Source organism: Xiphophorus maculatus, chromosome 19 (genome assembly GCF_002775205.1).
Source record: "Xiphophorus maculatus strain JP 163 A chromosome 19, X_maculatus-5.0-male, whole genome shotgun sequence".
Taxonomy (NCBI): Eukaryota; Metazoa; Chordata; class Actinopteri; order Cyprinodontiformes; family Poeciliidae; genus Xiphophorus; species Xiphophorus maculatus.
The window spans coordinates 2,042,954-2,067,930 of NC_036461.1; the positions used below are offsets into that span (position 1 = coordinate 2,042,954).

General features: G+C 38.4%; 1 protein-coding gene across 2 annotated transcripts in view; it reads left to right on the forward strand.

Moving 5' to 3' along the window:
• Positions 1 to 24,977, forward strand: part of LOC111612245 — an 85,894-nt gene that overhangs the window by 20,705 nt on the left and 40,212 nt on the right. Inside the window, exons 2-3 of one of the 2 annotated variants that reach the window (XM_023352768.1) lie at positions 2,917 to 2,962; positions 12,415 to 12,567. In XM_023352768.1, the coding sequence (XP_023208536.1) occupies positions 12,496 to 12,567 (72 nt within the window). In that variant the 5' untranslated portion in view covers positions 2,917 to 2,962; positions 12,415 to 12,495. The remainder of the gene's footprint in view (positions 1 to 2,916; positions 2,963 to 12,414; positions 12,568 to 24,977) is intronic. The other variant, XM_023352769.1, reaches the window with a different exon arrangement.

Sequence of the window (24,977 nt, forward strand, 5' to 3'; positions counted from 1 at the left end):
CCTCGTTATTCACACAAAGAGTTTGTACGTCCTTTACAAATCCATTGAAACACCATGGGTCCGCTATGCTCTGCGCTGCGCTTGCCTACCAAGATGGCGCGGAACATGTCCGGTACATGTATAGCTACTAGGGCTGTGCTGATTGCAATTTTCTGGAAATGTCGCTAAATATAGCAAGACAGTCACTGAGTTGGTAACAGTGGGACGACTATTGTTCAATGAATCGTGACCCGGTGGGCGGGGCTAACAGTCAAACCTCCCTAATGGGCGAGCAGAAGAGGACTTGGTTGATTTTTAGACCTTTGCTGAGGTAGATAAGATCATTTTCACATACAATATCAGCCGATCATGATCTCCCAATATTCAGGAAACCGGTGTGCCCCTAACAGCTACTTTCCTTGCTAAGGAATGGGCAGCAGAGCTAATGGCTGTGCAGCTGAGCCACCGCCTGCCATGCTTCCCCTCTCAGTCAGCTGCAAACATCCGGTTCATCATCAAGTTTCACACTAACCAAAAACACGGGATGCTTTTCTAATCTAAATGAAGAGGAATTTCTTTATTGCAAAGCAAAATGTTAACCCTGATTTAGCATCGCCACCCCCAAACAATCCACACTGGTTCACATTCTTGGTGTTTTTGCCGTTGCCCAGTACAGCAACACATATCTGTGGGACAGGAAGGTGTTCATTGTGGCATTCAGTTATCTGTGTGTTTCCTCTGCAATAAAACGATGCAGGAGGTTGGAAGTGCGCACCACATTTAAATTAGAAGGGACAAAGTGACTATTTGGACTTGGTACAGTAATAGCGTGATGAATTATGGCACATGTTCTTCAGGGGACATTGCTTGAGGAAATGTTGTAAAATGCCCGTGGGAACCAGCGCTCATCAATCACACATGGTGAGGTTGGGCTGTAGCGATGCCCAGAGGACCCAGCCAGTAATCTGAATGGTGACACTGAGCTGCAGGGCCCCCATGGGGCTGCCCGCTCTATCGCCTGCAAAGAAAACAGATCAGGGTAGAGGGATCAAGGTTTGTTTTCTCCCTTTTCTAGGTCATTATTTATTATGTGAAATATCAACGTCCTTGGCTGCAGCATGGGATCTTCCTCCCCCTGCAATTGACAGATCTCATTATAAGATAAATGTGACAAAGATAGCTCATAATGCTTCAGAGAAATGTAACACCATTAGCAGGTCATTGTCATCGTTCTAATGTGTCCTTTTAAGCCGCTTAGTGAACTGGTGCTGAAGTGTGATACAGGGATTAACCTATCACAGAGTTGCTGCGGAGGAGTTGAGCCGCCATTGATGGAAATTTTTGGATGTGTTGATATCTTCCCAGGCGCCGCGCAGAGTCATGGCGGAGCCTGATTGGTAAACATGGCGCGGGTTCTGGCGTGGGGTGGGAGGATGTCTTCAGGGTGCAGGCAGGCAAGTGGTGTGACTCCATGTTTCCATGCACAGGAAGAAACTTGCTGCAGAAAATGGTTTCTGTTATACCAAGAAATTATCTTGCTATGTATAGGAGCAATATATTACCAATTTAAGAAAACGTGTTGACTGGAGTCAAACCGTATCACCTACATTAATTAATGAGGTAATTTCAAGCTTAAATTATGGGAAGGACTCCCAAATTGTAAGGAAACAAATGGATTAAGTGACTATTTATCAATCAATCAAGTTTATTTGTAAAGTATATATTAGCAACAAGGCAGTTCAAGTGCTTCATATCATAAAAACACCAAACAGTCAACAATTGAGAAAAACAGAAAACAATTTACATTTTGTGTTTGTCTGTTGTTACACATCAAGTATGTTGGTCAAAGTTTCATCTATTATTGTTCAAAAGCAACTCTAACCAGGTGGGATTTTAACCTTGGTTTAAAGGAATTCAGTGTTTTGCAGTTTTCTGGAAGGTTTTTTCCCCAGATTTGTGGTTCATAGAAGTTGAATTTATGCATTTGTTATTGTAATTTTACCGGGAAGTAGACCCAGCTGAATCAGATCTATAGGGTGTTGGCTGGTTTTCTCTGTACTTGTTCCCTTTTAAAGAAGCAGTATCGTGTTAAATCGACTTTATGTTATTCCCTCAGGAAAAATAAATTCGGAGCGTTGCTTTGATTCTTTCATGCATGTTTGAGAAATCCTTTAGTCTCCATGGCAACCATTAAGCTGCACGAAACGCATGGGGGGACCTGGCTCCGCCTTTGAGACGCAGCTCCTCCCCCACTCAGCTACTTCAGACTAGCCTCCAGCAATTAGCACACACCTGAGCTCGTTAAAGGAGCTACTACTCAGAGCAACTCTGATTAAAAATGTTATTAAAGGGAAACTGGGCCTTCAGTGACGACTTCCTGAAGGTGGAGTTTTAAGAAAGAGCAGGAGGTTTTAAAAAGACAGAGGCATTAAATCAGGAAGTACATTTTTTTAAGTCATATTTAACATATTTAGCATTTTTATAACAGCTGAAGGTAATGTAGTTGATTGTGCTATAAAACTATGTGTTGGCCTAATGCAAGAAGCAATAATTTCAATTTGCATTATTTATTGTTTTTCTCTTTCTGCCAAAAACTGGATGATAAATTCTCCAGTTTGGTGTTTTGGTCTCAAGTTGCCCTTTTGTTTTTGAAGGACAGTTTTGTTAATAGAAACTTCATGATTTATTTTCTTTGTTGTTTTATTTATTTTGGATATTTAAAGTGTCTTCCAGTTCCAGTGTTAATAGTTCTTTGGAATTTAAATGTAATTTAAAGTTGATTGATCTCCTGTTGGTACCATTACATGACTTGAAAATTGTCTCAAAACAACAACATCATTGTTTATCTGGTATTGTTTGTTATCATGACAGGCCTAATTGTGTGCCTGCCCCTTTAAACTTTTCTCACCTTCCTTTTCCGCCTCTTTCTTTTTGCAGACCAGTTTCTGGTGAACGTTTTAGCTGTAATGCTTCACTTCTGAAGGTAAATCTGCTGGGATTCACTTTGACACTCACAGTTACGTTGTGATTTCAGGATTTTTGTGTTTAAGTTCTTATTACTGATCTCATGTAGTCATGTTGTTTACGTCCGGATATGAGAACCAACAACATGGCAGCCGCCGTGACGGGACCGTTTATTCGTCTTTGTTTGAAGGAGAGGTCATGTGATCAGGGGATAGCAATTATAGCATACGCTTAATTACATTAGCAACCCCATGTCTTTTCATATTATCTCTGACGCAAAAAACACAGAGAGAGATTTGATTATGCTAATAAGGTGCGTTTTATACATGGTAATGGAGGCCCAGTTCAAAGCCATTAGGGCTATGAGGAATATCCATTTGAGTGTTGAGCTCTCGAACGCAGCTCGGCTCAAAGTGCACGTTGTTTAATGGTATTGATCAATGGTCGACTGAGCTGCGGGGCTTTCGCTCATTACTGCGTCTTATTCATGCTTTCTTGGATAATGATGCCCGCACGGCAATTACTGCCACAACCATTTAGATGATGTTAGAGAGAAATCATAGAGGTTAAGGAGAGCAGCAGAGAAACGGAACAACAATTTGGCTAAAACTGGGAGGAAAACGTGGGTTTCCTCAGGAGAATGTCAGGTTTTTAAACAAATCTTTGCATAAAGATCCATCTGTCAGTCTTGCTTTTTTCAGTAAATCTAATTTAAGAGACAGATGAAATGCAGAGGTCATCTGGTTGCAGCAGACATGCTGTCCTGGAGACAAGGAAAGATTCTCTTGAGAAATGTTTGAATTTTTTTATTCTTTAATTGACACTCAAAATATTAATCCTATTTATTAGTTTAATGCCACCACCAATTATTGAAGAACACTGCTTTCAAAGGCATCCATCATGCCGACTGTATTAATCTGATAAACGATAGAAATGTAATTAATAATGTATGAATACAGGTAACAATGTGCAGAATGCCCTGCACTATAGTCCACTTTCTGCATTTGGAGCGCTCTCTGGTCCGCTTGGTATTCACATACACAATAGAACTGAACCAGAATTCACTTCAACCGAACCCAGACTGAAGTTTGGAGAAAGACCAGAGTTCAGTTGGCGTTCGCAGCTCACCAACCGGACCAGACTTTATAGAGAAACGGACTGGAGTCGGATTAAGATGGACAGAACAGGACTAGTTTAACACATTCAATGAGTAGGAAAACTTGTCACTATTTGACCAATTGTGGATCAGAATCAATCAAGGGAAGTTATCTGATTGGCTGTTGCATCCATAGGAAAAAATCTATTTTTCTGTTTGCTAACCCAGCCGAGTCGTCTCATGTCATCTCTGCCTGGTTTCTGAATCCGTCTCTCTCTCTTTCTCTCCTCCTCCTCCATCTCACCGTATCAATGAGGCGGCAGACATCCCAGACCTGCTCAGTCAACTGCTTCAAGATTTATTCTTTGTAACAAATCTGCAACAGCTGGAGAGCCGGGGTATGCATGTAAACTTTGTGTGTGTAATTTGGTGACAAGTCAGGCTTAATCAAGCTCCCAGTGGCTGGATGAGAGGAGCGCAGGGGAGCGGCATATGGGGAGCTGAGTGGTGAACAGGCAGTGGGCAGGGAAGGAGACACAAAGCTGCTCTCGCCTGCATTAACGTGTCGTACAGTGGCGATGGCAGCCGGAAGTACAGCCAGGAATCAGCCACCCGGCTCTGTTTCTGACAACATATTTAAACAAGATATTAAAACATGTCTTTGTTCTGTTGAAGGATGGGAGTGACACAAGATTTGGTTTGTTTTTCTAAGCCGTTAAATGTTTCATATAGAGGAGAACTTGGTGGAAAATTGGCAGAAAAGCCACCCAACATAACTGCTGAAAATATTTTTGTTTTAGTCAAGCTTACTTATTTGTATTTGTTGTTTAAACATCCAGATAATAACAGTAATTAACAGTAATTTACTTCCATACCTTAGCTTTGAATCTCTTACAGACAATCAGGGTGGAGTTTCTCTGAGCGTTTTGGGTTTTCACCCAGACAGAATAAAATAGATTACAGTAGAAACATTCTCTATTGTTCCACAGTGGGAACTTAACATTAGCATCTGCTAAATGCCAAGTTGGCATAATGCATTAGTGATGGCTAATTATAGTGTTAATATAGAGCTTTAGCATTAGCTACCACTGCATTCCAAGTTGATACAGTACTTTAGCATTAGCATCTGCTAAATACCATGTTGTTAGAGTGCTATACTGTTAGCTACTGCTAAATACTATGTGGGAAAAGTCCATTAACGTAGCATTAGCTACCCCTAAATTCAAGTTGATATAGTACTTAAGCATTAGCATCCACTAAATACTATATTGTTTTAGTGCTTTAGCATTATCTTCCAAAAATACCATGTTGGTATTTCGCTTTAGCTTCAAATAAATAGCATGTTTATATGGCGTTTTAGCATTTGCTAAATATCATGTTAATATAGTGCTTTAGTGCTAGCTACCACTAAATTCCAAGTTGATATAGTGCCTTAGCATTAGCGTCCACTAAATACTACTTTGTTATAGACGCTGCAGTGTTAGCTTCCACTAAGTACCATGTTCATACGGCGTTTTAGCATTAGCATCCTCTAAATACCATGTTGGTAAAGCGCTTAACCTTTTTGAAGCTACTATGTCTTTAGTTCTTTAGGATCAGTGCAGTTATGTTAAATGTTTGTGGTGAATTGAGACTCATTTTGATGGTAACTGAGTCATTTTATTACATTTTATTGTCTGTGATGCTCATATTTTAACACAATTTGACTAAGTTTGCAAGAAGCGCATCAACTGTCCTCCTAATGGCTTCGATAGCTCATAAAATCTGCGTACATGTGTCACAGAGACCCAATAAAACATGAAACAAATTAACGTCCTTCTGTAAAACTGTTGATGCGTTTCTGATGCTGACCTCTCTGGTTAGCTTACCCGGCAAAAGCAGTTCATTTTAGAAACCTGATATGACATTACTTGGCAAACTGTATTGAGTTTATTTAAATCAAGCAAAGCGCTGAAATCATAAATCTACTCTGTTGCTTATGAAATTTCCTCCTCACCTTACAGCTGGGATGTAAATTACAGTGATGAAGTAAATACAGAAATATGAAATGTGGCATTGAATGTTAGCACAGCGGGAAGATGAAAGCTGTGGAAGGAGTCAGTCTATTTGGGAGTGTCCTACTCCAAGACCGGCTTATCTGCCAACTCCAGCTGCCTCTGGGGGAAATCACGTTTTAATCATGATTTTCAAATTTTCTTCACCATGACTCTGAAGGAAACTACTAACTGTTTTATAAAATACTTCATGTTTGTGTTGTGAAAATGACAGCACAATGTTCCAGCTAGATCTCAGTTGCATGATTAGTAAGCGTGGTGTGATCTGTAGTATGAGCTGCAGGATTTTAGATTTACAACCACTTCTGCAAAAATTGATGAAAAAGAGTTTTAAAGATGCACCATTCTGTAAAGTCAACTTTAAAAAAAACCCTTGTCTGTCATGTTATATTATTTCCCTGTGTTGCTTTAATTCTCTCTCCCATGTTTGAGAAATCCTTTAGTCTCCATGGCAACCCTTCAGTACTGGAAACACATGGGTGGACTTAGCCCCACCTACAGGGCACAGCTCCTCCTCTGAGTTGCAGTTTCCAAGCTTTTGTCTTCTGAAGGAGCTCCTTCAGACTAGCTATCAGCAATTAGCAAACACCTGGTGGAATTGCGCACCTGCTGAGCTCATGATAGGAGCTACTTCTCAGCACAACACTGATAAAAACCTTGTTAAAGGGTTAGTAGAGCAGCCATGTTGGGATGACTTCCTGAAGGTGCAGTTTCAAAAAAAGCAGGGGCTTCTTAAAGAGACAGAGGCGTTAAATTATAAAGTAGAATTTATTTTGTCATATTTGAGATATACAGCACCTGAAGGTAAAATAGTTACTGGTTTGCGCTATAAAATGGCCGCCATGTGCCTGGAAAAAGCAGAATACTGCCCCTTTAAAAACAAACACTGCCAGCAAACGATCTGATTGCCAATAGCAGGCTCTGTTATGCTGGCTTAGTCTGCCTTAAGATTGTAACAATGTCAACTTTCTGTCACCTGAGCAACTTTAAAATACGTCATTAATCAGGTCTTAATTTTATCACTAAAACACATTAAACATCTGTGGTCTGTGTGAAGCTGAAACTGATGGTTGAGGTGCAGAAACCGAAACTCTGCAGCGTCTTGGTGTAGATGTAATACCCAGGCCGTTATCATTGGGAGAGGATGGCTAAAAAACTCAAACCAAATGAGGCATAACATTATGACTACCTGTTGAATTGTTCGTCCTTTACTAGCAAACTGACCTTTACCTTTCGACTTTGTCATCCTGACGTTATGCTGCCCATTTTCCTGCTTCTAATACTTCACTGTTGAATACCAACTGTTATGATTGATGAATATGGAGGACAGTTTCAGTTTTCTAAATAAAAATCACCTTTTTATAGCAGAAAAGGGCAAATGATGAGGGCCCCATGCGAAGGTGTTGTGTGAGTTTGGGGAAATGTGCGCCGTTTTGTCGTGATGCATTATAGTTTCTCCACATGAACACATGGTTAGGTATTTACCAAGCCATCTGCTAAAATCGCCCAGCTGAATTGAGCTGACATCCAGTTGCTAAGGAAATGAATGCTTTTCAAAGAGGCCAGCCAGTGTTGCACACCTGTCAGTGGAAAAAGACCTGGTCTCCCTCTTATCCTCCCTTTCTTTCTTTCTCTCTTCATGCATGTGGATCTGAAGCTCATCAGTCACTTATGATGCTCAGATGGAACGGACGATGCATTTATTAGAGTTTCTCTGTGCAAACATAAGACTTAGATCTTTAAGAAGAGGCTGAAATCGCAATAAGTGGCACAAAAGTTTTCTAAATATGGAAGATGTAGCACAAAGTACTCATCTGTAATCAACCATGTTTTTCATTTTGAATTAGATCTAATAAATAATAAGAACACAAACATCCAGTGACTTACAAGACAGGCAGACTGGTGTTAATGCTTTTAGTAAACTCCACTCAATAATCTAAAAGCTTTGAGCAACCCAAATCCTTTTCTTGTGGAAGTGGTTTACAGCCACTGGATTTTTTCCCCCTTTTTTTCCAGAATTTTGAGAAAAAAAAGTCAAAATTCTTAGAATTTTCTCAGAATTCTGACTTTTTCCCCTCATAAGTCTGACTTTTTCCAGAATTTCATAATTCTGAGATTAAAATCTAAATTCTCAGGACTCTGGCTGTAATTTCAAAATCTCAGAATTCTGAAATTCTGAAGGTTTTTTAGAAAAAGTACAGAATTCTGAGAGAAAAGTTGTAATTCTGTTTTTTTTAGTGGTCATATTCCTCGTCCGCATGGTGTTGTTTCTGAGAATAAGCACAAAAATCCAGACATAAATAATAGAAAAACCATTGGCACTTTGGGTATTTGTATTTTTTTTGTTTTTGTTTTTAACAAAACATACCAGGCAGATTTTATGTTTCAGATATATGTTCATTTATAGCTAAATATTCTACAGATTTAGACTTTTTTACATTATAAAAAAATGTGTTATTAGTTATGCAGCTATTTTTTTTGCATTCTGGTGAAACATTTGGACACTTTGTGATCTGACCTGAACGAAGTGTGATGAGAACCGGCTGTTAAATCTGAAATGTTCCCTGTCGGGGAACGCCGACGCCGGGTCGTTATGATCGTTTCAGCGTCCCGCCGGCGGCGACTCGTTTCTCAGTGAGCGCGGCTGGAGGAGTGCGTCACGCTCAGTGATGAGTTTCAGCGTTCGTCGCTGCCGGACGGGGCGCGACCTTCGGAGAGACGCTCTGTCATGTCGGCTCCTGCCCGGGTGACTCCTGTAAAGGTCACCGCTGGGTCACACCAGCGGCCATAAATCAGCTGGAGGAGCTGGGAGATTGTGTCCGTTTGGTCCCAGTACTGTTGTCCTGCTTGGGCCTTGACCCATTTTCAGCTGCAGAAATTATATCATAAAACACCAAGCGGTGCAACATCAGAGTTTATAATATACCAGACTGTTTCTGGATTAGTTTGTAAATTAATAAAATTCAGCTATCAGAAACCTACAGGTGTAAACACGTCTGCTAATAGCACAGCTAACTTTTGTTTAGCACTTTTGCTAACTTTGAAAATGTTTAGTGCATTTATTTATTGAATTAAATAATAATCAGATTATTATTTGATTTTGTAAATAATAAAATTAAGATTGAATTATTTTGTTCAGTTGAGCCTGAACTTGAAAACTGGACTCCTATGTGCAAAATAATTTTTAAGATTTGGATCTACAATGAATAACAAAAAAATTACAAATCGGGCGACTTTATTTGCTTGATCTTATTTATGTTTTGGCCTATATGATTAAAGTTTTCTAAAATTCAGATGTTTTGTCGGATGGCTGCAGGCAGTATTGAGGCGGTTTTGGGTTTTTGTTTCTAAGCCTCATGTGTCAAAGATCAGAGCGTTCGTTCTGCATTGATGCCTAGCATTAGCTTTGTCTCGCAGCGCATTATCACTTCGCCGTAACACGGCCATCAGCCTTCCATTAGCGAAATATTAATATGCATTGGGAAGGATAATTGCCCTCGCTGCTCTCATCACACAGACATCATGTGAACTTTGAGACAATCCCTGAACAAAAGAGCCTTGGATGGAGGGGCAACGTCTTCATTTCCTTCCCAGAATGCATTAGGCCTGTAAGTGGGCTTGCCTATTGCCGACGCTTGCGTTTCCGCCGGGCACCTGGGATTCTCCAGACCTGTTTGATGTGGCCCTTTTCAGGCACTCTGATCATCCTGTTAAATTGCGACTAATGGACAGGCCCAGACAACAAATTGGTGACACGCACACACCTGTCCTTTGTAGTGCGGCAAGACGTGGCGTGCGCGCCCGTGTCTGTCTCCGCGGCGCTGCTACAGCAGCCATTTAGTCCTGAATAACCCCAGGTGCCATTACCTTGGTACCTGAGTAAACCCACACAGGCAAACTGCAACCAAACAATGCGTGGTCGGCGTAGGCGGAGGGTGCTGGTGCATATGCTGGTGTGTTATGTGCTGCGTGTGTGTGACTGTGTGTTGGTGTGTCACGTTGTGTTTGTGTGACTGCTTGTTATATGTTGCGTTTGTGTGACTGTGTGTGGACTTTCTTCTTCACCGGGGGGTTCGGATGATGCATAGCTGCACCTGTCTCTTCAATAGAATCCCCTCAATTGAGAATAATAGGTGGGGGAGGGGTGATCGGCTACTCTGGCGACAGATTGTGTTTTCCAAGGCCATGCCAAAAAATACAAAATAAACAACTAAAATAAGTACTATCAACATTATCATTGAAATTTCATTATCATGGTATTGTCTTAAAACAATAGTGTTATTGTTTATCACAATACATTTTGTGACAATTTATTGTCCGACACAATTTATCGTGACTTTTTATGTAAACTAAAGGAACATGTTCCAATTTAGGCAAGAACATATTTATTTTCCAATTTAAAAAAGGAATTCAGTTTGTTTATTTGTATCTTTTTATGTATTTCTAATATTGTGGTTAAATAAAAAATCTCCAATCGATTGCAAAATAATCATTAGTTGCAACCTTAAATATTTTCTATAAGTTATCTATAGAAATTCAGAAATAAAGTAATGCAGATTTATAGCTAAAAAACTGCTTTTTTTACAGATATAAAATGAAAGTAGGAATAGTTTAATTTAAGGTACAATGTTCTAAGGAAGTTTTTCACCTTTGTTTAGGTATTTTAAACATATTTATGCATCTCGTTTTGACAGAAATACTGCATCTTAAAACAAAAGTAATAATCTTTGGTTGCATTTATGGCCTCCAAGTTAAAAACTGACGCCGCCGGCTGGTGAAATACCGGAGCGATTGGCCGTTTCTGGTTTGAAAAGCTGCAGGTAAGTTTGAGAAACGTCCGAGCGTTGGCGTCCAACCAGGCCCATATTGAATGGCACCTAACAGTTTTAAATCAAGTCTCTGTGCCCAGCATCTGATGTGGGAGGGACTGGGAAAGGCTTTCTGCGAAGCGCACCGGGAGATTTTTTATATTTGAGATTTGAACGTGTGTGTGCGAGCGTGTATTTGTGTTTGTGTGGACAATGACAGTATCTGTTGTGCCAGAGGAACTGATGAGCAGGTGGTCTGAGTGGGATTCAGCATACTCTCTCTCCCTCCTATTCACACTAGCACTCAGCTCTCTCTGCTTCTGTATTTATGCATTTTTGTCTGTCTGTCTGTCTCCCAGGAACACTCATTCTCTATTTCGGTTTTTTATTTTTATTTGCAAATTGTTTCGTTGTGCAGAAATGCCACTTTTAAGATTCAGAAACTTATTATTTAGGTTGATTTGGAACAGAAATCTGTAATAAATTGATGTTAGTACTGCAGATTAAACATGATTGGATGTGTTGTGAAGGGTTGGGCACTTATTGTATCGTCGATCATTTATCACGATAAGAATTTTAATTTATCGTCACACCGAAATTCCAATTAATGATAATGCTTAATTGTCAGGATTGATAGTTTTGCTATTTTTCCAGTTTGAATCAATAATCGCACTTCTTTATGTTACTGGTGTCAGAAAGCAGCACCTTAAATGGGGACGTTTTGTGTTGTGGGGCTTTAATTGCTGTGACACATCAGCTGCGATTCCATTACAAATGTGCACAAAACTTTGACATTGAGCTACTGTCGAAAAAAAATGGCGGTATTTCCATTAAATAAACGCAATTAAAAGCCAACGGGAATAAATTCGTTATCGCGATAAATCATTAAAAAACATCATCCTCCAACTATTTCCTGTCATCGTCTTCTTCATGGTTTTCACCAGTAGTAACATCCGTTTGTTGATCATGTCACCTGTAATGTGAAAAACCGTGTTTCCATTAGAGTTTTGTGAAATAAACCAATTTCCATATTGGAGTATTTTTTAAATTGTTGTGTTTTCATTAAATACATTTATTTTATATCATATCAATTACATTTTATATCAATAAAATCATCAATGAAAACACAGCTTATGTCATTACAGTTATCTAAAAAAGAAGAAATAAATAGTCCTTGTCACTTTTATTGTAATAAAAAAGTGACAGTAGTAGTACAGCAAAATATTTTGATAATAAATAGTCCTGTATTTTGATACACTTTAAGTCCATATTGCCCACTCCTACAAATAGTTGATGATATAAAGCAGGAAAAGAGTTGCGTTTGGTTGTTTTGTTAAAGATAAAAAGAGCTCTATGGATATCTGACTGCTTTTTGTTTTTAGTTATTTTATTTTCTGAGATTTCACTTGTTTGAAATAAATGAAGGTCTCATTTAATAAACTCTGTCTACGTGACGTTGAAGATGAGTCTTCTGACACCTGCGCTCGATGTTTCACTGAATTCAATATTCCAGGAACCGTCCTCTTCCATTACTCGGGCAGTGCAGAGTTTCAGGACGACACGCCGCCGTACGCTGCATACCTTCACTCACCAGATGTCTGCTCCATGTCCATTGATTGCTTCGCTGACACGGTTCAGTGGCGTTCCCTTTATCCGATACGAACAGGTACGCACACACACTCACACACACCTGAGCAGCTCAGTACAATGCAGTGTAATGTTGTGCCCCGAACCCTTCACCGTACATAGAGGTGACCCATATGTTCTTGTTATTGACCTACTTTAGGAGTGACACCGTGTTAAGTATCATCTCCATTCAGACGGTCAGGTTGTGATCTACATTTACACGGACATCGGTGTCGGATAGCGCCGTTCCCATCAGACAGGGCTAAGGCACGATTTAATAAAATAAATAAAAATCCATAAATGAATTACCTGTGATTAGACGTACAGGAAAAACTCTATATAAAAAACATTAAGAAGCTTGAATTTGAAGTAGAAAGAAGGTGAGCGAATTGATACAGAAGAAGTTGGTATCGGATAGTTACTTAAAATTTTATTTTTTAGTTGTAGTTTCTCAACTCTGTGGTAAAAAAATTCTCTCAAATTATGGTTTTTGCCCTTTTAGGAAATACACACAAATTTATTATGTAAATATTTTACAGTATTTTATAGAAACCATAGACACGTTGCAGCTTGACCCCAGCTCCCTTCTGGAGGGCCAAAAGCTGCTAGCCGACGATGACTAGCATTGGTTTTAGCTTTAAAGTTGTCAACATAACACGCTAAATCTTAAAGGTATGCAGGATATATTAAAGAAAGGAACACAGTCAACACTACAACAACTAGATAACAAGGTCAGGAAAAGTTTTAATAAAAAAGATGGAGAGAGAAGTAGGTCAGTTATGCTAGCTTGACTTTCACAATCTTAATATGTAGATGTGATGCAGAATCTAGTGTTTTGGTTCAGATAAAAAAAATAAGTGACCCTCACACCAACTCTGACAGATCATCAATAGAGCAAGGGCTTAAATTAGCTCATCTACCTTCGCTGTGTTAGATTAGCGGATAGCGGCGGTAGCTAACCTATCACAGCGATCACTTATTAAAAATAACAAATTAAACATAAAGCCTGAAAACATAAAACCGTGACGGATTTCATGTTCTGGTCTTTGTGTGGAAAATGTTTGCATGTTTTTTGGTGTTGAATCCTGTAAAATATAGTTATGTTATACATGCAACTTGTGTATAGACTTGATCTAAATTATGTTTTTGGCTTTATCAAAAAAGAAAACCACAAAACGCCTAAAGGTCACAAGTTTGATTGTCAAACTTAAATAATGCTGATACAACTTTGCTTGATGTTATTATCCATGACCAAAATGGAGAGCAATAAAGTCTAATTTACTGTCACATTTAAGCGCAAATCAGTATATATTATCACAAAATTTCTTGTAAATATTTCTAAAGTAGCACCGCAAAACCAGTGATTTTGATTAAAAACAATTCCAAATCCTGAAGGAACTGTCATAAAAATGGAACAATTTAAAACACCTGATGAATATGGATTTAATAAACAAAACAAAACCGTTGGGGACCCCCAAAACAAGAAGCCCTGGGCTACTGCCACTTTAAATGTATGATGATATTGCAATAATCATACATTCTTGGTATATTGTGCAGCCACTATTAGATCTGAATTTATGATCTTTTCTCAATTTAAAGGCCCAGTAAATAAAATTTATTCTTTGCTGTAGAATTAATTTATTGTTTTTGATGCAACAACAAAAATAACAAGGAGCCTGATTGGCTGCAGCGACACGAGTAACAATGAGCAGCGTAATTAACGCTAAATACAAAACAGCCCGATTTGTTCTGTTTTGTTTGCTGCCAGCCTCCACGAGGCTGTGTTGGGGAAAACTCCTTAGACAGGAATACCATCATCACCTAAGGTGATTAAAAAGAAATTGGAAATTTCAACACGAGACAGACCAGAGTGAGTTATCTCCTGCCAACCCTCTGTTGCTTCTTTCTCTTTTATTTTTCGTGGCTATGTGTGGGTAAAGTTTTGGATGATCTGACGCTCCAGCTTTAATAATAATGAGAATTTTTGCCACTGCCTGCAAGTGCTGGGAACCAAGTCAACACTGAAGTGAAGAAATTAGTCAGTTGGAATATTTGTTGATTTACCCAGTTGTATTTAAAAGGAGTTGATGAATAATTTAAGTTGTTTTTCCAAGCAAAAAAATTTAAAATGTTCCTTTAGATGTCAGAATTTCTTCTTTGATGGATTGGACAAACAAAATGACACATTTGATGATATCCTAAGGGACTTTATTAAAATTGACATCTACATGAGATTTTTTGATTAGTGTTTTCTAGATAATTTTTGCCTCTAGTTTAGTTTTTTCACAGTGGAGAGTTAATAACACCTAAAGTTTGTGGTAAAATCATGCAGATTAATTATCAGAGTTCATATTTGCTTCACTTTATCCTGATTCTGTATATTAAACAACTGTAATCTGAAACAGTGTCAAAGAAAACACAAAAATCTGTATGATTAGTCTGCCCCTACTGAAATAAATAACTCATTATTTGTATAATAAAGGCAGACCTACAATTCCCAATTATTCATGCAGTTAAAAATAAAAACAAAAGATAAAGTTCAGATTTTGTATCAAATTGTTAATTGTTTATGTGTTCAATAATAGCTGAAATTTTGTTGGTGCTAAAATGAACATGTAAAAATGTTGGTTCTCTAGTTGGAAAAAATTACACTTTCCACCATGACTGTTTTGGGTCCCAGGAAAAACATGCCACTCATAAGATGGCGGCTTCACTGAAGAACTGTTTCTACACAGCAATACAGCCAACAGTTCAGCTCTTTTTCCTCAGAAACTCTAATTTATTACCATCTGTGGTCTCATATTTTAGCCTAACTTGGCAAATATAAATATTTTTTGTTAATGAATTCTTTTTACATTTAGTGTTTTCTTTTTTTATGAGAAGTGTTATCCAAATTCGGTCACCAACCTATGTCATCAGTGCACGTTTCATTTTAATTTCAATTAAAAGTGTAAATAAATATAATGCCCCAGCCTGAATGGGCTGATTCAGATTCTGTTGTTCTGTTCAGTTAGTGTTTGCCCCATTCAAAACAAAGTTCTGCTGTGAGCAGGGCGGAGCCACTGAGAGTGAGAGCTGAGCAGCAAACGTTTACTATAACATCACACCTCTTCAGGTCGTGTTGTGGTTTTTCCTTTGAATTATTTTGTTAAAACTTGGACAAAATTGTACAAAGTTTATGGATATCTATTGGGATAAAAAGAAACAATAGAACAACAAAAACCAGTTTGTGGGACTTTTTCGCTTAAAGTGCAAAAAAAAATTATTTCAGAGCAAAACAAAGCAATTTGTTATGTTAGAGTCGAGAAATTACAATGGAAAAATTTAATAAAATTTGAAGAGGGAATCTAAAACTAAAGCATCGATGTTAGTATCAATCCAACACTGATACCAACCAGAGAACGTATCAAACTTTAGTCACAGACAGGATTTTTTTGTTTGGAAAAGTTTTCACTAATATCAGCGTTATCGCCACCTGCTGGAAGGCATGGGCATTACAGATTTACTTAAACCCCCAAAGAATATTTATTTTACTTTATCAAAAAAAATATAAATATCTGTAATTATTTGGTTATTTTATTTCATTCAAATTAAGTTGTTTATTTAAAAAAAAAATTCTGCCCAAACGATTATTCACGTTTGCATCCAACTAACCAGTTTGTCATTAATTATATATAACAAGGTAATTTTTTAATTACTTGTATGTTTGCTTGGAGTTTATTTGAAGTGAAATATTCCTCTTGTCCGTTCATGTCAGCAGCGTCTTTTATCATTTTTCCTTCTGTCACTTGCATCAGCCCAAGGCAAGGAAAGGAAAAGAGGCGACCATCTTTGAATATGCAAATATTTTAGGAATTATGGGATTGATTTAAATAATGATGTGAAGCGATGAACTCATTTTTCTGGAGAGGAAACGTCGTGGTAACCGTGGTCCACTGTCCTTTATCATTAGCCACAGCACATCAACCCCACAGATGATCCGTGTGTGTGTGTGTGTGGGTGTGTGTGCGTAAAAACCTTCAGTGATCCTTCATGGCTCTTTAATTAGGGAATATTTTTCTGCATTTTTCCTTCAGCTTGTTATCAGTCACTACAAATGAAGCCTCCAAACCGAGGGGAGTGACGGGTGGAAGGAGGAAGATAAACTGTGAAACTGCAGACTGATGTGTAAAAAAAATGTTTTTCCTTTTATCTTCTGCTTTAATCTTACATAAAAATGAGCCACTGCAGCGTCATTTAATCATTTACGCCTCTACTCTCTCAGCAGATATTTAATTGAAAGCTTCAGTCAGATGATCTTTGTAAATAATATTTTTTAATGGGACTACAAATTGGAAGGGAATTTATCAGCCATGTTTTCGTACGCCGCTGTGATCTGTAGATAATTTCCATCAGAGCTGGGATCGGCGCTGATATTTATTGGCCGCTTCGTTAACTTGGTTGCAAAAGAAAATCAATAACAGAGGCACTTAAGAAAATTGGGTAACGGATTTATTTTATTGGTATTGATTATGAAGTCTGCTGTGTGTAGGGAGCGTTGCTGCAGTGTTTCTGTGAAAAACAGCAGAAAGGATGATTTAACGTTGAATTACTCCACTTAAAAGAGAAATAAACATACGTCAATGTAAATGTACTGGAATTAACCAACAAGCTTATTTTTATTGGTGAGCATCTGAAACGACGCAAAATATGACTTTTATTATGATGAATTTTATTTATTAAGAGGAATAAAAACGTTTTGGAAAGACAAATTAACATAATTTTTGATAATTGGCCTTTTAGTGCTTCGTCAAACTGTTTTAATTCAGCTATACTGCTGGATATTTTGTACAAGAACAAACTGTTTAAGTTCATACTGCATAATAGGAATTAAGTAGAGACTTTGACTAGGACAAACCATTCAGATGTGGACTTCCTGTTGTTTTTTGGATGACCAACTTTCTATGTAACCCACATTCACTTAAGCATAAACTCCACAGTTTTTCACATTTCTGTGATTGTGGAAATTCATGCAAAATCTTTTTTTGTGCTAGTGAATAATTGTCGTTTATTACAATTTTTTCTTAAAAATGGTCAGAAATATTGGGTTTATGTGTTGCTAACTCCCACCTGTAGGTGGCAGTATTTCAAATGTCAATACAACGCTGCATCAGCTTCACATAATGTCAAATTATCGCCTGTTTAAGTTCGTTAAAGAATAACAATGTTTGTGTCCAATTTGCTTACTTTACGTTTCTGCTGATCTTTTGTGGCTTTAGGAGGGAGTTTAACATGGGAAAAAATTCACAAAATTAATCAGATTCTTTTAGCTTTACATCATGTTATAATCTTATTTACATCAAATAGTTTAAATGTGGGATCAAAAGTATGTTTTGGATTCCAGGAGTTGTTTGGATCTAGACTTCAAAACAATTTTTAGCTACAATAAATGATATTTTGTGACATTAAACATGAAAAACATAACAAATGCAACATGTTTTATCCTCCTGCACCTAATAACACAGATACGAAAGAATAAACACTTTAATCTGCGTGAACATGAACTGCAAATGGAGTCAGAGCTCTGGTGAACTCCAGATGATCGTATGATTAATGTATTTGTCCGATGCACACAGCCTGTATTCACCATAGCAGCTGATAAATAATCCATGAGTCCCGGCTTTGTTCAGGCTAACATGTACAGCCCAGACCCGAGGTTACCTCGGCGCATCAGGACCGTCATACACAGGAAAACACCAGTAAATTTCACATAAAAACAACTATTTTTAGATTAAGCTCAGAGGTTTGCTAGGATTGTTTTTAGATTATTCTCAGAATTTTTTTTAGGACAAAAGAATATTTCTGAGCTAGAAAAGTAAAGAAAAACAATGAGAAAATGTTGACATTAATCTCAGAAATTTTCTAGAAAAACAAGAAAATTTCCAATTTTGAAAAATCTACAATCTGCTAGAAAATGATCTCAGAAAATTTCCAGGGGAAACAAGGAAATGTCTTAATTTGAGAAGTTGAAAATTTGCTGGAAAAAAGGCAAAAATGTTGACATTAATCCCAGAAATTTTCTCAAAAAATTTAAAAATTTGAAAATCTTCATCTATTATTATATCTAAAATTTTTTAATCAAACATTTTTGAGTTTTGAAACTCAAAACTTTTTCATAGAAAATTTATTAGATTAACCTGAGAAACTTCAGACTTTTTCTAACAATTTTTCAACTTTTCAAGCTCAGAAATTTACTTGTGTTTTTTCAAAAAAAAAAAAAATCTCAAAATTTTAGTTTTTTGGCAGTAATGTATTGCTACTTTTTTCCGTTTGCTCCTAATTCGCCCTCCTGTGCAGTTTTTCCCTCTGCAGCCTCTTTTCAGCTGGATTTTCCTGTTTGCGTCTCATTTCCTGCATTGCTGCGTGACGGCGGGAGGAGAGACAGTAACTGAGAAGAGCCGTTAATCTCTGATGGAAAACATCTTTTCATATGAAAATTTCCAGGTTGCTCTCCCAATCCCACCACATTAACAATCTGGAATATGCAGGCCCCAGAGGGAAAGGCTCTGTAATCTGCTCTTAATCTGCCCCCACCCCCTGGCAGTTGTTTAGCCTCAGTTGTTTTCAGCTTCGATGTTTTCTGGATTTTACTGCAGCGTTCCCCGAGCCGCTCCTCTGGAGGCGATGGGAGCAGCGTTTAGGACTATTGTACCGAAGGAATGTTAACTTGGCCGGTCTCCCTCTAATTTGGAAATTATAGTGATTATGAGCTAAATATAAAAAGCAGGGATTTGGGGCTGAAAGACTCAGCGAAGGCTTCTGTATTGTTTACAAGATGAAAACACATCCAGGAAAATGCAGGACTTGGATTTCAACCCAAACCTTCATTATCACGTTTTGTCACTTTTGGGCTTTCTTTGGGTTTTGTCCGCTCAGCCACACACAAGATGGCTGCCCTCTGTTTACATGTAGTCGCTGCGTTTCCATTCCAATAAACTTGCTTAAAGCTGCAATATTTAACTTTTATAAAAAAAAAATTTTATGTATTTGTTGAAACTTTCTCTATGTTGTGACAGTTTAGGAGGCAGATAATCTGAAAAATGGAGCTCCTCTGTCTTCTCCCAGTGCTAACTAGAAACAACAATCAGAGCCAGGAGGCGGGTCTTAGTGATGTCAATCACCCTTTCTTTCTGCTACTTTGCAGCTATCAAAGCTTGTCTTTATTGCTAGCTAGTTAGCTAGTCATCTGTAACGGTCAGTTGTTTTGCCACCATTAGCACATTTAGTAGCGCCTACATGAGCTTGATTGACGGCGCTAAACACCTCCTCCTAGCTCTGATTGCTTGTTTTTGGTGCATTTCTTCAGACAGCAATAGTAGCTTAGGGAGGAGGTAGAGGAGATCGATCTTTTGACAGATTATCTGCCTCCTAACAAACTGTCACAACATGGAGAAAGTTTCAACAAAGATAGAAAAAAACTTTTTTATAAAAGCTTTATTAAAGGAAACACGGCAAGTTAAAAAATACTTGATTTTCACTCAAGTTTCGGCGCTAGGATGAGGTTTTTTTTTAGTCATATTTAAATGGGAAACAAGTCGCATGATCGACAACAGGATGTTACTACTGGAGGAAACGAAGAAAAAGAAGAAAACAGGAAGTGGCAGGGGGATGATGGCAGAGCGTTTTTTAAGGACTTATCACGTAAACAAACTTATTTGCATCTGATTTTAATTCTGTTTCTCATTTTAATGAAACATCGCAATTGAGAAATTGTGTTTTTTTGGCATTAGTTGAATTTCTACAAAGATTTGCGAACGTTAGTGGAAACGCAGCTTGTGTGCTTCGACTCTTCCTATGTGTCTGCAGAAATCCTAAAGATCTGCAGGTTATGAATGCTGTCTAGCAGCCTGCTGGTTGTATGCTATGCTGCAGGAAGTGTGTGTGTGTGTGTGTGTGTATTGGGGGTTGGGGGTGTATTGTTGGAAAAAAGGAAGCATGACGAGAGTCTGCTGTGGATATAATTAATAGGCCACATGCGGCTGCACCAAATGTGTCACAGCGAGGGGAAATCAATCGATGAAGTCTGCCGACATTAAGGGTGTGTTTTTGCCCATGTGTGGGTGTGTGTGTGTGTGTGATGAAGCAAGGATTGGATGGCGGTAGATGGGTGGCTAACGGGGTGGAGAGACTGGATCTGTAAGGGATGAAATAAGGAAACGGAGGCGGAAATATTCCAGAGCAGAAGAGAATCTTCCGTCTCACACCCTTCAGCCGCATCCTGTGGAGAAATCTGACATGGAATTTCATAAACGTGTTAATATATGGACTCAGCATAAATCACTGGAAGTTTATTTACCACAAGCCTTCATCCAAACCAAGTCAGCCGGTCAGAGGAGCTTCTTTGGTTTGTAATAGGGGCGTGCTGTGGTGGCGCAGGGGGTTAGCACGCCCCACGGACGCGGACGTTGCGGGTTCGACTCCCGGTCCCGACGACCTTTGCCGCATGTCCTCCTTCAAAAATGGTGTCGGCTTGTACTCACTGTTAAATATTCTAATGTTGGAGGAACAACTCACCGTTACAGGAAAACGTTTATCTGCTGTCACTGTGATCATGCTAACTAGCCTTAGCATTCACAACAGGATGTGCTAGCTGCAGTGTAGCAGAGAGCGTGATTGTGATTGACAGCATTAGACCCGCCTCATGACTGATTGGTTGTTTGTAGTTAGCACTGGGAGAAAACAGAGGCGCTCCATTGTTCACATTTTTTCATATTTGTTAAAACCGTCACCATGTTGTGACGGTTTTAGCAAATATGCAAAAGATAGCAGAGAGAGATTCTGTTTCCCAGCGGGTGAAACTCAGACATCCAGCCTGTGAAGAGAGGCTGGATGTCTGAGTTTGGAGGCAGAGAAGGAAATCGATGGTGAGAAGAGTTGGACAGAGAGCTGAGTGTCAGACCGGGCCGGTCTCTGGAAAACTGTCACTGATGGCGCTGCTGCAGCCCACCTCCTTCCAGTCCAGCACAACTGGTGTCAAACGTTTATGCTGCAAAAATCTCTGTTTGTGCCGCTGTCATTTTAAAGATGTTAATAAATGGTTCCAGGCGTCATCACATTTACAAAATTAAACAAGTATGATGTCGATTAACTACACTATGTTTGTGCTGCAAGCATGTCCATTTGTGCTGCTTTTGCTATAAAGATATTAATGAAAGGTTTAAGGTCAAAAGGTCAACAGTCCAATAGATTGGTGTCAATCGTTTGTGCAGCAGAGATTTTTATTTGTGCTGCTATCATTGTAAAAATATTAAAGTTCTCAGGAGTTAACCAGTTCCTTGCTCCATTTATGAAATTCAACGAGGTCAAAGGTTGACCTTTTGACCTTAAATTTTTGATTAATATCTTCACAGCAGAAGCAGCACAAATTGAATATTTTTGCTGCACAAATGTAGCACATTTATCAAAGAACGTCTAGCTGTGTGTTGGTTCATTTTCTGTTCTTGAGTCATGATGAGATGCCAAAATATGCTTTATTCTTAAAATAAAAATATTCAGCTAAGTTTCTATGAACTTAATGTCGTAATAGTAAAATTAAGCAGTAATTTTATATCTCAAAAACATAAAACTAGGAATATTGAGCATCTTTTGACGTCATCCAACGTCATTAAAGTGATCTGGTATTTTTGTGTACTAGCTGTAGAGTTCTGCACTGATCTTTATTAATTTTATATTTTTATAGATATATTTGTAGTTTTTTGCTGCGTTTGTTTAGTTGGAGACCAGAAGACGTAGATTTGCTGTCATTTGGTCGGAGAAACACAGAACCTTGGACCGGCCGCGCCGCACCGCGCCGGGCCGGGCCTCCACCTAGTAAACAGTCCATTAGCGCAGAGCTCCAAGGTAAACATATTTACTGGCTGGTGACGGCCTGCCAGCGTGGCTCCTCGGCCCTGTGGCAGAGGGGATTTCATTAGGCAGAGGGCAGGGGGAGAACGGAGGAAATTAATGTGCCATTCAAGATGATTTCTTTGTTTCCCATCAACATGATCACAGACAGGCCGCGGGGAAGAGATGATTTACGCACACAAAGGGAAGAGACGGGGAGGGGAAAGAAGCAGGGAGAAAGAACATCACAAAAGGCTCCCGGTGCGTGAAATGTCTTCCTTTTGGTGGAAATGTTCTTGTCACAATTTTTTTTCTTCTCATGGCTTGAAGTGCTGGGATTGTTTTCAGTCAGAAAAGCCTTGTTGTTTGTCATTAAGGGAAGTATATCTGAGTGAAAACACCAACAGGCACAACAATGCCATGCGTTTCTTTTCTGTTAAACACCAAGTAATCCAACCAGTGCAGAGATTTCCTGCAGCCTCGTTGAGAACCTGTTAAACAATGGCAGTTGTTGTTTTTAAATGCATGAAACCTGCAGGATTCATTCTGAGCAACGTCTCACTTCATAAATAACCTGGGATCAGAAATAAGCACAAAGTAAACATGAAGGTTAGAAATTAAATTATTAGTCAGCAGTGGCTTTCTGTCAGAAATCATTTTTACCTCCATGAAGAAATAATAAGAGAATGAAGTCATAATAACATGAGAATAAAGTTGTAGTATTACAAGAATAAAGTCGTTGTTATGGCTTCCTCTCCGTACTATTAAACTTTATTCAGCTCATTTTACTGTTTTATTTTTTCTTAGTTTGGCCCTAATACTCCAATATGCAAACTAAAAAACTCACTAAAACTCACAAGACAAAACAAAACTCAAGATGTGGTGAGATTTTAATATTTTGTTCACAAAAACTTCAAAGATCAAACTTATTTGGACCTTTTATAGATTTATCCCCAAACTCCACAACCTGACCAGAGGAAACCTTGTGATATATTTGTTTTTCTGATTTGTTGAGTCTGTTTCCCCGACCCAGCTGGAAACCTCCCGATCCTCCTGCTGGCAACCAGCTACTGCCAGCAAACCTCACAGAATATCTACATTTAAACTAACATTTAAAGTTTACGTGACACACAGGTCAATTTTAGTTAATACAAAAGCAGCTAGTGAAGCAATAAGTTTCATTTAGTCAGAGTAACTGATCAGTTCCCAGCAGCAGCTGCGTTTCCATTGGTGATATAATCGCCCAATTTGACGTTTCAAAAATAAATTTGCATATTCAATATTAGTGAAATATTGACTTAAGTTTTGCAGAAGTTTTGTAACAGTTAGTAATGTTTCCATTGACCACTAATTTTCACAACTTGAATTTACAAAAATAAATTTGCTTGATTGAAGCACTGCGATTTTGAAAAAACTCACAATTGTCAATAAAAAGTTTCACGCGATCATGCGGTGGGTTCTTCGGCCATATTGATGTTGGTTTATTCAGCAAAACTGCAATGGAAACTTTTTTTTACGCATCACAAGAGTCACATGACTAACAAACAGGATGTTACTACTGGAGGAAATGACAAAGAAGACGACAGGAAGTGGTTTAATGACTTATTTTGTGAACAAACTTATTCACATGTGATTTTAACTGCATTTCTTATTTAATGAAAACACTGTTTTAACAAAGTCAACAGACTTTTGCCACATTTGTAACAGAAACACAGCTAATAATGACTGTGCTTCAGCCTGACTCTCCATCCAGGCCGTACTCTGGTTGCCTGATGCCTGTGAGCAACATGCAGGTTGACATAAGCCGCATATAAATGGCTGCAGAGCAACAACACGGCCCTTTTTATTTAGACGCGTCCACAGAGTGTATTTTCAGATGCGCTAGGAAGCGGTTTTATGCAGTTGGTGACCTTCGGTGGTGGAGCAGGTGTTTAGGGTCTGATAACATCGTGACAGGGAGTACAGGTGTGACTGCGTTCAGACAGGAAGGACACACACACGCACACACACACGCACACACCCGCACACACACACACAGGCTGGCAGATACACAGATTTCTCTTTGTTTTTGGAGGTAAACTGACTAAAAAGCTGTAGTTTTCTCTATTTGGATCCAACGTGCCGCTTGGAAAGGATGAAATCTGAAACAGAACTCGCTGTGCTGACCACCAAGCTGCTGCACCAATGCTGCTGTTCAATGCCAAATGTGCAAATATATTAAGAGTTAGAACAATTTTCCACAGAAAACATTTCAGACTGAAATTTAAACACCTTCAGACCCTGGTTAGTTTTATTTTTATCTTTTTATTAAAACTAAAACCTGATACCTGTAAAAAAAAAAAAAAAAAAAAAAAAGCTATAAAATGACAATATGTGCCTGGAAAATACACAATACCGCCCCTTTAAGAAGGTACATAAGAATGTTATTCACATTTTAAATATTAACTGTTAAAATCCTACTTATGGAAGGTTATGTGCAGCAATTTAAACTTTTTTAAAGACAATATTATGGAAAAAATAAAGAAAATTGTAACTTTTTGAAAACATGGTGCAGAATCAAAAAATTTTTAGACCACAGAAATCATA